We start from the raw sequence: 12,852 nt of genomic DNA, 5'->3' as shown, positions 1-12,852 counted from the left end.
GACTCAACACAGCCAAAAATAAAATTTTAAAAATAAAAATGGTCCACATCAAAAAATCCTTTAGAAATTTACCATTTTAGCCAATTTGAAGTGTACAATTCAGTGATGTTAAGCACATTCATAGTGTCCAAGCTTCACCACCGTCATCTCCAGAACCTTCCCTGCTTCCCAGAGTAGAGCTCAGTCCCCTTTAAACACCAGCTCCTCACCCCCAGCCATTGACACTCACCACTCTACTTTCTGTCTGTATGGATCTGACCACTCCAGGGACTTTGTGTAAGTGGAATCACCAGTATTTGCCCTTTTGTGACTGGCTTGTTTCACTTAACGTGTCTGAGAACTTCCTTTTTAAGGCTGAAAAACAGACCACTGTATAGACCACTTTCGTTTATCTATTCATCCGTGAACGAACACTTGCGTTACTCCCGCTTCGGGGGCATTGCAAATAATGAACATGGGTGTATAAATTCCTCTTCAAGTCTCTGCTTTCACTTTTGGATATATACTCAGAAGTGGAATTGCTAGATCAGATGGTAGGTCTATTTTTAATTTTTGAGGAACCTCCATACTGTTTTCCACAGTTGGCTGCACCATTTTACATTCCTACCAACAGTGCTGGAGAAGGAAATGGCAACCCGCTCTGGTATTCCTGCCTGGAGAATCCCATGCACAGAAGAGCCTGGTGGGCTACAATCTGTGGGGTTGCAAACAGTCGGACATGACTGAGCGACTAACACACACAGTGCACGAGAGTTCCAATTTCTCCACGTTCTCATCAGCACTTGTTACGTGTACATACATTACACACACATTACACACATCCTAATGGATGTGCGGTGTTATCTCACTGGTTTTGACTTGCATTTCTCTAATGTCTAGTGGTGTGGGCTTCCCTGGTGGCTCAGATGGAAAAAGCACCTGTTTGCAAGACAGGAGACCCAGGTTTGATCCGTGGGTTGGGAAGATCCCCTGGAGAAGGAAATGGCAACCCACTCCAGTACTCTTGCCTGGAAAATTTCATGGATGGAGGAACCTTACAGGCTACAGTCCATGGGGTCGCAAAGAGTCGGACACGACTGAGAGACTTCACTTTCACTTTCACAGTGGTGTGGAGCACCTTTTAACATGTTGGCCATATTAATATGTCTTCTTTGGAGAAATGTCTACTCAAGTCTTTTCTACGTTTTAAAAATCAGGTTGTTGTGTTGCTGTTGGTCAGTGACTTCTTTATATATTCTGGGTATTAACCCCTTATCAGGTACCTGGCTGACAGGCATTTTCCCCCACTTCTTGGGTTTACTTTTCACTCTGTTGATAGGGTATCCTTTGATGCACAAGTTGAATATTCTCAGAGATCCAGCAGCAGCCTCTCTAGAAGTTTGTCAACTCTCAAAGATTACTCAGGCGAGGGATTTCCCCTGGTGGTTCAGTGGTTAAGAACTCACTGCAATGCAGAGGATGCAGGTTTGATCCCTGGTTGGGGATCTAAGATCCCACATGCTGCACAGCAACTAAGTCCAAGAGGCACAACTAGAGAGTCCATGTGCTGCAACAAAGGATCCCACATGACTCAGCTGAGACCCAACACAGCCAAATAAATACTAAAAAAAGAAAAAGATTTTTGGGGTGATGTGGACACATGAGGTTCCTAGTTGGCTTCCCAGGCTTGGGTCTGGAGGACCCAGACCTTCCAAGCAGGAAAGGCTGTTTGATCTTCAGGTTATCTCTCTTGATACTGGGAGTGGCCTGATTCCACATTATTTATGAAGAAAGAGACCCTTCGGAGATTGTGAGTGAAGCAGACACAACAGCAGAGGTCCCAGGGTTCTTGGAAGGTGAGTCACATTTCAGGACATTTCTGTGTCCCTAAGTGTAAGCTGATAGCACACCTCCATGGGCACAAGTGTGGCAGTGGGAGCCAGGAGCTGCATCTGGGGTCAGAGACCCCCCCTTGAGCCAGGGCTTCACACCTGCCTGTACCCCTCAGTTCCCAAAGGCTCTCCCCTCCCATCCCCTGTGAACCTCACGGAGCCAAACATGTAGATGTTCTCCCCGAAGTCTACCTGTTACCCTGCAGTCACTGGACTTCACATCTCAGCCCCGCCGTTAACAGCTTGAGCTGCTGGGTCAGGCACTTTGCAGGGCTCGTGTCGTGGCTTTGTCAGCAGTGGAGGAGAAGAGCAAGCTGGGCTTACAACACCCCTCTTCAGCCCAGAGCCTTGTGCATAACGGCGTTGGCAAACATGGGGTGAATTGGAAAGATTCACGTGGGGAGTCTCCACCACGAAGGAGACTCGACTGACTGGCTCTGGCATTCAAGGAGGAATTATGAGCAAGCAAGTTATTTCACTCTTACAACAACCATTTTATCCCTGTTTTTAGAGTGTAGAAGAGGTTAAGAAATTTAACCAAGCTCACAGTTATGAACCTTGAATTTGAACACAGTATGATTTCCAATATCGTGCTCCCCATTCACAACCTTGTATTAAAAACATACAGAAGAAAAAATAAAAACACACAGAAGGGAATTTCTTGGTGGTTCAGTGGTTAAGACTCTGCACTTCCACTGCATTGAGCCCAGGTTCAATCCCTGGCTGTAGAACTAAGATCCTGCATGTCTCAAGGCCTAGCAAAAAAAAAAAAAAAAAAGCATCCTCAAAGAGCTGTGTCTCTGTCTCCCTCCTTTGTCCCAGTGCAGACTCCCAGAAGAAAGGCCACGTAAGGACAGGGCAAGAAGGCAGCAGTCTGTAAGGCAGGAATAGGGCCCTCACCAGAACCCAGCCATGTTGGCACCCGGACCTTGGACTTCCAGCCACAGGGTCATAAAGAGCCAGACACAACTGAACGACTGAACAACAACTGTAATATCTAACATTCTATCCAAAGTCAAAATTTCCCCAATTTTCCTCAGAATGTCTTCTCATAACTCCTTTTAAAAAATTTCAACCAGAATCCAGGCAAAGTTCACACATTATATTTAACATCTTTTAATCTGGTACAATCCTTCCCCCATCCCGTCCACCTATATTACTAACAATTTTGGAAGACAGCCCACTTGTCCTATAAAACGTACCACTTTCTAGTTTGTCTGATGTTTCCTCAAGTCTAAACTCAGATACAGCATTTTTAGGTAAGGATTGCACTTAGGAGATGCTGTCTCGACTGCATCCTATGAGGAAGCATCTGATTGGCAGGTAGGAAGGCGTAGTTGGGGACACACGTTTAACCTCAACGCAAAAGCCACTAGGCTTTCAGCTCGGCGCCTTTTCTTTACACCAGCAAAGCCGGCTGAGCTGGGGACCCGCAATGCGGAGTCCATCTTCGGAGGGTCTCTCTCTACCTTCCACGCCCCATTTCTGCCCACCTTAGCCTGGCCCCGCCCCGCCGGCCGGGCCCCGCCCCGGTCTGGCCCATCGCGCTTCCCCAGCCCCCGCCAACCTAGCGGGCGGAACCAATATCGCTCCCCTCGATGTCTCACGCCCGGACTCTGAACCCCCGAGCGCCAGGCGCACGGGGACGCCGTTCTCCGTGGGCTTCCGGCGCACGCTGGTCGGCCGTAGCCGACTGTGCCAGAGCTCGGGGTTCCGCTGCCGTTTCTCCAGCCGGTGTACCGAGTTCAGCTGTCGCCATGGGGATCCTGGAGAAGATCTCCGAGATCGAGAAGGAGATCGCCCGCACCCAGAAGAATAAGGGTGAGGCCGGCCCTGCGGGGCCTCTCCGGTCAGGGCGGCGGGCGGGAGCCGTCGGGGCCGGGCGGGATCAGGCCCGGACCTCGGGGCCGAGTGGAGCACCTCAGCTGTCGGAGCAGCGTCCGACCTGGATAGGCAGGGTCGGGGTTCGAACCCGGGTCTCCTGGCGGCTGGGCCTGGGGAGTTGGCGCTCTGTCCATTAGTGGGGGGGCGTCCAGGAGGAGACCCAACAGGTACAGCCTCGCCAGCAGCCTGGAACCGCTAGGTGGAAGCGATCGGGACTTGAGTCTGGCGGACCTCACTTTGGGCCCGGTCTCCAAGCTTGGGAAGTCACCTCACAGTTCTTGGCTCTGCTGCACTTACACCTTGTTGGGCAGCCGGCTTCCGCGGCCGCTGCCTGATGAGTACTGAAGGACCTCATCCTCCCAGTGACTGCAGAAAACACACCCAGAATTCCCCCAGGAGTGGTACCACCCCGACTGAGAACCCCTGACAGTGGGTCTCCAGGTTTCAGTAAGATTTTTGTCCTAAGTGAAGTGAAAAGCCAAGGGCATTGTAACTGAGCGGTGGTTTTCTTCTCCTCTGATCTCCTTGACAACGATTGCTGCCTGGTTCTGGGGCCTCTCGGCCAGCATTCAGAGCGTATGGGTCCCTCCCAGCCCACCATGGACACTTACCTCCCGTCTTGTGCTCTGTCTTCTAGCCACCGAGTACCACCTTGGTCTGCTGAAGGCCAAACTTGCCAAGTATCGGGCCCAGCTCCTGGAACCATCCAAATCGTCCTCGTCCAAAGGAGAGGGCTTTGATGTCATGAAGTCAGGCGATGCCCGTGTGGCACTGATTGGATTTCCCTCTGTGGGTAAGGTCAGTGATGGGCAGCGTGGGCCTCAGGAGGAAGGTGGCTTGTTTCTGCTCCCACCCGGATGCACCTCTTCCCTGCCCCTGAGTCGACTCCACAGACGGAGGAGAGCCAGCCTCTCTGGAGTCAGGCCGCACCCCTTTGTCAGCCATGCAGGGATGTTGTCACCTCCCAGTCAGAGAGGCTCTGCTGGCCTTGGCCTCGGCCTCATTTACTGAGTGTGCACCACATGCCAGGCACGCTCTGTCCCTGCTCCCTCAGAGCCCCCGAGCTGGGAGGTGGGGGGCAGGAGAGCGGGAAGGGCAGGTTTGGGAGCCGGGGTGACTGCTCTGTGAGCAGGTGTTTGAGCCCTGAGGAGTGGACCTTGAGGTGGAAGGAATAGTAAGCTCACAGGCCCAGGTGGGGCCCGGGGCGCAGCAACAGTGGCAGGAGGGGGAGGATGGGTGGCAATGAGGCCCTGAACTGGCCGGGTGCAACCTCGGTGCCCAGCTGCCCCCAGGCAGGCGGCCAGTGAGCACAGCCAGGCTCCGACTCCTTGAACGTTGCTGGGGACTCATTCATCTTACTCTTTTCCCTCAATCTTATTTTCCAATCTGCAAGGCATTCTCTCCCAGATGAGAAGCCCAGGCTGGAAGGAGCCACTCTAGTGACCAGGGGCTATGCTCTTGGGGTCTGGGCCCTATTGGGAGTCAGAGCCCTGAGCACAGGAGAGCCTAGACACCCCCCCCCCGCAGGGGTCAGGCGGGTTCAGGGATGTTCCCCAGGTTGGCCTCTGGCAACAGTGACTCTCACGGCTGCCTGCCTGCTCACACCTGTCTGCACCACCAGGTTTTTATCTTTCCTGAAGTTTCTAAGAGGTACCCTGTGTGGAGAGTGTGTGACTGTGATTCTTTCACAAGCCCCATTCTGGGGGCCTGAGGGTGTGAGTGAGCTGTGCTCGGCTTCCTGCTGACTAGGATGGAGTTGCCAGGCCAGGTTGCCCTCTTGGCACTTCCCACTGCTTTGCTGGCCTCTGGGCCACAGCGTCTATCACTGGGGTCATCGTGCTCCCCGTTTTATTACCTCCTTCATGAGGTTGGGATCAGGAGGAAGTCCAGGATCCCACAGCAGAGATGGACTGAAGGCCAGGTCTCTCAGTCCACAGTCAGGGTCCATCTAGACTCTTTCCCGCTCACCCTCCCCCACAGTCAGCTGTCTCAGGCTGGAGGATCCCTCTCTCCTTGCTCTAACTGGAGTAGCAGCTTTGTGCCATGGGGCTGTCACCCAGTTCAAGTCTGCCAGGCCCAGGAGGATCTGGGGGTTCCGTGGAGCTGGGGACGGGCCCTGATACAGAGTGGGAACCCTCTTAGGAACCAGGTCCCTGTGTCTCTCACTTGAGACAGGCTTGAGGTCTTGGGCACAAAAGGGCCCTCTGATGTCCAACTCCCACTGGGCAGGGCCCGAGGTGACTTTTGCAGCTATTGTCATCACACCCCAGCCAGGGTGATGGGGGGGTGGTCCCCCAGTGCGTGGGCTTCTCCAGGAGGCAGGGCACGACTCCCGCTGGAATGGCCTCCTCTCTCCTAGTCCACCTTCTTAAGTCTGATGACCTCCACTGCCAGCGAGGCTGCATCCTATGAATTCACAACTCTGACCTGCATCCCTGGGGTCATTGAAGTAAGTTGGGAATTGCTGGGTCCCAGGAGGGAGGATGAGCTTGTGTGTGTGGGAGGGGGAGGGGGTTGGGAGGGAGGCTCTTGGCTGAGCTGCCCTGGCCTCAAGCATGGACACCTCTGGGAACTGGGGCTGCCGGGACCCCAGAGACGCCTGGCCCATTCTGCAGTCCAGGCTGGTTCCAAGGGTCTGCCAGTGTGAAGCCCTCCCAGGTTCCCTGAGGCTGGCCAGCCAGGTCCTGTTCTCTGTGAAGCTTTGTAGCTCTGGGCACCCAGGGTCCTGTGGCCTTGGACCTCCCACCTACCCTGTGAGGTGGTTTCTTTGAAGCACTATTACCACCAGCAGTGACTGCTGTGGGCCCCTCCCAGGAGGTCTCTCCACTCTCAGGACATGGTCTGCACTGGGCTGGCTGGGGTGGGACAAGGCTCAGACCTAGCTCTGGGGCTGAGCCAGGTTCAGCTGGGCCCTTCCCAGCCCGCCGGCTCCCCCTCACTCCTCTCCTACTTCCTAGTACAAAGGTGCCAACATCCAGCTCCTGGACCTCCCTGGAATCATCGAAGGCGCGGCACAAGGTAGGGGCAGGAGTGGATGGTGGGGGTGTGGGTGGAGGCTCAGCCCTTGGTAGGGGCGCAGTGGGGAGCACTACTCCTCCACAGGTGCTGATGTTGGCTTCCTCCTAAAACTCACATCTTCTATGAGTAGGACAGGGTTTAAGAGACATGCCTGCTCCAGGGTGACAGATGGCAGAGTCCTTGTGGGTCTGTAAGGGAAGGAGTCTGGGCGCCCTGGGCTGGGGGTCCCATAGCCCTGCGCTTGTCACTATAACCAGTCCCCCCCTCCTGACCAGGGAAAGGCCGTGGCCGGCAGGTGATCGCTGTGGCCCGCACAGCTGATGTCGTCATCATGATGCTGGACGCCACCAAGGGCGAGGTTCAGAGGTCTGTGGTGGGGCGGGGCAGGCTGGCACGCCCAGGGAAGCCCTGGGGTGCGTGGCGGGACGATGGCTGCAGCTCTTGTGTCCCTGAACTCCTGGTGGCTGGTCCAGGGGCACTTGGTTCTGTTACACATGAGAGCAGGGGCAGGGTGGTCCACAGCGGCCCCCAGTGTGGGTGGCCTCCTCCAGAGGCTTGTGTGTGGAGGCTGGGGTTGTGCCGTGCCAGCTAGGTGCACTGAGTGCTGCCCAAAACCCACCAGGAGCCCAGCCCCAAGCAGCAGAGCCTTGCTCACGCCCTGACCGGCTGAGGGCACCCCAGCCCGTCTCCCCTTGGGCTGGCCAGGGTGTCCGAGGCTCTTCCTTGTTATCTCTGGTGGCTGGAAGTGATGTTTGGGAGCTGGTGGTGTGGGGCGGAAGGCTGGTCTTTGTCCAGGTATGGGGTGGGAGGCTGACTGTGATGTGGAGGCAGTGCAGCCTGCCCAGGATCCCTGTGAAGGCCATGGGGCTCTACCAGGTCTCTGCTGGAGAAGGAGCTGGAGTCAGTGGGCATCCGCCTCAACAAGCACAAGCCTAACATCTATTTCAAGGTGAGGCCCATCACCTGTCACCTGGGCGCGAGCTGGGGGCTAGGCTACCAGTACGTGGGGTAGGGTGGGGCTGCAGCTGCCCCTCCGTCAGTGGTGCCTCCTCTCCTCCAGCCCAAGAAAGGAGGCGGCATCTCCTTCAACTCCACGGTCACGCTGACCCAGTGCTCAGAGAAGCTGGTGCAGTTGATCCTGCATGAATACAGCATCCTCAGAAGGGCAGGTGGCGGGGGATGCAGACTGCCTGTTTGGGGCCCTCCTGGTGGGGGTGGGCGCGAGGGGCTGCTGGTGCACAGGTCATCCTTAACCTGAGCCCCTCAGAGATCTTCAATGCCGAGGTGCTCTTCCGAGAAGACTGCTCCCCAGACGAGTTCATAGACGTGATCGTGGGCAACCGCGTGTACATGCCGTGCTTGTATGTAAGTGGCGCCAGGCCCTGTGGGAGGAGGAACCCCTGCCCCGGGTGACCTAGCAAGAGCCTCACCCCGGGGACTGCTGAGTCATGCAGGCACACCCAGCTTGACCCTGGCGTGCAGCCTGGTCTCTAGGGGTCAGACTTCAGGCCCCTTCTGCTGCAACCCCCTCCCACTCCCTGAGGCAGCAGGTGGGGTCTGGTCCCACACAGCATTGCCCCTCCCCTCCCCAGCACCCTCTGCCTTTCCAACCCTAGGTCTATAACAAGATTGACCAGATCTCGATGGAGGAAGTGGACCGCCTGGCCCGGAAACCCGACAGCGTGGTCATCAGGTGAGGCTGAGCAGAGCCAATGTGTCTGGCCTCTGCGTAGCCCAAGGCAGAAGGCCATCCTAGGGCTGCTTGTGACCTGGGCTGGGTCCCACGCTGACCAGGTTGGGACAGGGGGTGATGTGGGGTGAGCTCTGGTTCAGGAAACAGAAGGACTTCATCCACTGAGGTCCAGGGTGAGAGTGGTTAGGGCTTCACGGCTTAGTTAACCAGGGAGCCCCGGGCTGTAGCCCGCTGCTGCTGAGGCCCTGAGAGACATGGCTTCTGTCATCTCTACCAGAAGGGAGAGGTCCCAACATCCTCAGGTGGGGCTTCTCTGAGGGGTGAGTCCCGGGGGCCACTTGCGCCCTGGCTTAGCATGGCTGCAGGGGCCTTGTGGGGGCAGCCTGGCCTCGTGCCCCACCCCCCGCCGCCCACTGACTCTACCCATGCTCTCTGTAGCACCACAGTGAGCCTTGGCTCCTGAGGAGTTAAGACCTCGGGGACCAGGAACGTGGTCTGGGCCCACGACCTGGGCATCCCCAGCATCCACAGAGAGCGGCAGGCACGGGGGTCACTCCTCAGGACACCTGCTCCCCTCCTGCTGCCACACCCAGGCCGCCAGCCACCCTGATGTTCTCACTCTCACCTCGGGGGAGGGCAAGACCAAGCCAGGGCCTACCCCAGCGCTGAAACCCCTGCTGGGCTGCCGGCGGGTAGGGCTCTGTGCAGTCATCCTCTGCCCCCAGCTGCCCTGGTGGTCACAGGTGCCCTGGGCCCCTTCAACAGCGCCAGAGAGATGGCCGCGCTCTGTGGGCAGGAGCGTGATGGTGACGGGAGGCATGGCGGCTGAAGATCTGTCGGTGCCTTGAGCACCATCAGGGCCATACTAGCCTGGTGCCAGGAGCCCCAGGGCCTCTCTGACCAACCCCTCCTTCCTCCCGGCAGCTGCGGCATGAAGCTGAACCTGGACTATCTGCTGGAGATGCTGTGGGAGTACCTGGCCCTGACCTGCATCTACACCAAGAAGAGAGGCCGTGAGTCCGGCACAGCCGCCCTCCCCCTTTTGCTGACCCTGGCCTAGCAGGCTCCATGTGAGAGTGTCTCCTATTTCCAAGTCAGCACCATCCTCTACCTGGGCGCTAGTGGCACAGGAAGCCGAGTTCCAGGGGGTGCTGAGGGGGAGGCTGCCCAGCAGTGACTTCCCCGGCGGTAACAGGCCCCATATCCAAGCTTTAGGGAACCGGTAGCACAGGAGCCTCCCCCAAGTCCCACCCCTGAGCACACGCCTCGCAGCTGAGTCTGGGCAGTTAGCGTCGGCAGAGGGAGATGAGCTGCCCGGCTAGAGCTGGTCCAGCCCAGGTTCTCCTGTGGGTTCCTTTGGCCAGGGCTCTCACGGCTGACAGTCTTGTAGGGGTCTGCACTGGGACGGCGGTGTGTTTTGCTTTTCCGTGTCGAGTCGAGGCTGTAGAGCCTGCCTGATTGGGACTCTTAGTGAGGGTGTGCCGGAGAGTAGGGGGGCAGTCGGTGGAGAGTAGAAGGGCCCTTGTTCCCTGTGAAGAGGAGCCTTGTGGCATCGCACCCTGATTCTGCTGACTCCCACCCACCCCTCGACCCGTGCAGAGAGGCCGGACTTCACGGACGCCATCATTCTCCGGAAGGGGGCCTCTGTGGAGCATGTGGTGAGTGAGACCTGCCTGGGCCAGGGGTGGGGAGCCCCTCCCATCCCCTCGGGGTCCTGTCTGACGTCCTCCGGGCCCTCGGCCGATCCTCAGCCACGTGCAGTCAGGCACTGGGCATGCATCCCACCACCCTGCTGTAGTCAGGGACGTGGAGCAGCATCCACAGGTTGGGCATGGGCTTGCTGCCTGGCGCAGGGATGCCCAGGAAGCAGTGGTCGTCACCATCCTGTCACATCAGAGCTGCCAGGTCCTCGGGGCCCTCCAGATGTTCAGTCAGGAAAGCTGCCACCCTGGGCAATTCCGGGTGGTTCATTCAAGTCGTGTACCCCAAATGCTGGCCCTTCCACGTGCCCCCTACCCCAGGGGACTGAGTGTTTCCTGCACCCCCTCAGCAGGGAGAGTCTGTGCTGAACAACGGAGCACCACTGCCTGCCAGAATCGGGTCCTTTGTGGTTGGCAGACTCCAGTCCCCCAACCCCAGAGCTAAACAGTCCCACACGGGGGGGACTGCAGTGACCAAGGGGTGGGGCCGCAGCCTGTTGACCCAGGTGCCATTGGGAGCTGGCCCTTCCTGTCGATGCCCCCTGCATCTCCCGTGGGCACAAACCCCAACCCTCTCAGGCCCTCGGCCACCAGCTCCAGAGGTTGTGGGGCTTCAACCATGCCAGAAAGGAAAGCAGAGAAGCTGGGAGCAGAAGGGTGTTCCAGGCAGTGGGTGGCAGGTGCAGAGGCCCAGAGGCAGGAGCAACCGTGGGGTGTGGGCCGTGTGCTGCCAGCTGGCACGGAGGGCGCAGGGGCGAGGCTTGCTGCAGAGGGGCCTGGGTCTCGGCCCAGGGAGGCCTGCCCCGCAGGGCCTCGCTCCCTGGGATGCTTGCCCATCTGAGGGAGCAGCTGTCAGGGCTGCCGCTCTGGCATGAGGGGCAGAGGGCCTCTTCTGCTAGGACCTGGGTCCTCCTGTGGCCCCACAGCCCGCGGGTGCCCTGGAAGCGGGAACATCCGAGTGGCTGTGAGCTGAGGCTTCGTGAGGCTCACTGTCCCACTCTCCCTTCCCCCAGTGCCACCGCATCCACCGGTCACTCGCCAGCCAGTTCAAGTACGCGCTTGTGTGGGTGAGTTTCGGGCAGGGCAGCCCCAGAGTCAGGCAGGCGCCCCCCGTCCTCCCACGTGGGGACCAGGGTGTCCGTCAGTCCTGCTGTCCAGATGTACAGCACACATGCTGACCCAGACCAGACACGGGCCTCCTGCTTTGGGATCCAGGGCGGTCTGACTGCTGGGAGTCCTGCTGTCGAAGCTGCAGGGTTTGCCTGTGCTGGGACCCCCACTTTAGACCCAGCACCGCCCCGCCCTCCCCCCGTGCAGCCCTGTCAGCCTCGACCAGGTGCTTCAGAGGCTGACAAGCGCCCCCTCACCCCCCAGGGCACCAGCACCAAGTATAGCCCGCAGCGGGTGGGCCTGACACACACCATGGAGCACGAGGACGTCATCCAGATTGTCAAGAAGTAGCACCCCCCTACCCCCACCCGTGGGACTCACTAGAGCCCAAACCAGCAGAATACACACACCCTGGGAAGGGGGCTCATGTCTGCTGTTTCCGCATTTCTTCAGTGGGCAGATGATAAGGAACTCGCTGGGTGGAGGATGAGGTTGGGTGGACTGGGCTGGGGTGTTTCCTGTGAGATGGGCCCCGAAGGGGTCCTGAATGTGGGTCCCTGGGCCTGTGCCCACCCCGCTCCTGGTGCAGAGGGAGGTGGTTGCCCAGCCCCACCCCGCTGGGGCCTGTGCAGAAGCTGGCTCCATGCTGGTCGGGGACCCAGGCCTGTTTGTGTCCTGGGGGCCTCTCAGCTCCTGCTAGCTTCTCTGGTTCTCAGGGAGGGGGCCGCCCCAGACAAATACCCATCCCCACTGCAAACCCACCCAGGACTGCCCTGTGATAAAAACCAGAGATCTGGGGCTTTAAAGGCACAGTTCATACCCTCCACGGCCTGACCAGTCCAGAAGGGTAACCCCTTCTCAGGGCAGCCCCTGCCCAGCACAAAACCCAGGACCCAGCCTGGTTCATACCCCTAAGGTGGGGAGTTTGGAGTCTGGACTCTTTTCTCTCTGAACCCCATTCCCTCCCCAAATCTTGGCTCTCCTTCCTGAAATAAAAAGGTAACCATGACTCCTGTTTACTAGGACAACGTGTTAAGTTTGCAGAACTCAGTTGCCAGCTGAGAGTCAGGGGCAGCAGTGAGTGGGTGGAGCCTGGGCTTGGGGGAGCGGGGTAGAGGGGGAGTGGAGGCTTCTGCAGGGCTGTGCCCCAGGAGGGTGACCAACACCCCCGGGAGGCTCTGCAATGAGAGCGGGTTGGCTCCTGCTGCTTCTGCAGGCAGGGTGGAGGGGCCCCTCCCAGGGGTGGGGGGGATGGTAACACACTTGGGGGACAGCCTGGTGCTGGCTGGCAGGTAGGGGCAGAGCCCCAGGGTGTCTGGGGAGGGGCTGGAGCGTGGAGCAGGCCCACTGCTCTGCTCTCCCTGCTGTTCTTGGCTCCTCTGTCAGCTGCTCAGGCTCCTTTCCAGTGACAAAACAGGAATAATGGACATTATTAAATATGCATGGGGCCCAGGCGGGCAGCGGGGTGGGCTGGGCTTCTCTCCCAGGACTGCTTTTCCACTGGCGGTCGCACCGTTGGGGCCTGGCCACAGGACCCCCATCAGCCGGCATGTGGGCAGGGAGCGAGCCACAGGAC

General features: G+C 58.4%; 1 protein-coding gene across 1 annotated transcript; it reads left to right on the top strand.

Annotated features, from left to right (window-relative positions):
- The first annotated feature begins 3,519 nt into the window (after positions 1 to 3,519).
- On the top strand, positions 3,520 to 12,304 carry DRG2 (developmentally regulated GTP binding protein 2). The gene is made up of 13 exons (XM_061143654.1): positions 3,520 to 3,692; positions 4,393 to 4,553; positions 6,115 to 6,204; positions 6,713 to 6,773; positions 7,049 to 7,139; positions 7,650 to 7,722; positions 7,834 to 7,924; positions 8,041 to 8,138; positions 8,390 to 8,466; positions 9,391 to 9,479; positions 10,066 to 10,124; positions 11,180 to 11,233; positions 11,541 to 12,304. The coding sequence occupies exons 1-13, from the start codon at positions 3,629 to 3,631 to the stop codon at positions 11,625 to 11,627; spliced, it is 1,095 nt and encodes a 364-aa protein (XP_060999637.1). The 5' UTR covers positions 3,520 to 3,628; the 3' UTR covers positions 11,628 to 12,304.
- The last annotated feature ends 548 nt before the right edge of the window (positions 12,305 to 12,852 follow it).

Source organism: Dama dama, chromosome 5, assembly GCF_033118175.1.
Source record: "Dama dama isolate Ldn47 chromosome 5, ASM3311817v1, whole genome shotgun sequence".
Lineage (NCBI taxonomy): Eukaryota > Metazoa > Chordata > Mammalia > Artiodactyla > Cervidae > Dama > Dama dama.
This window is presented reverse-complemented; position numbering and strand designations above follow the sequence as displayed.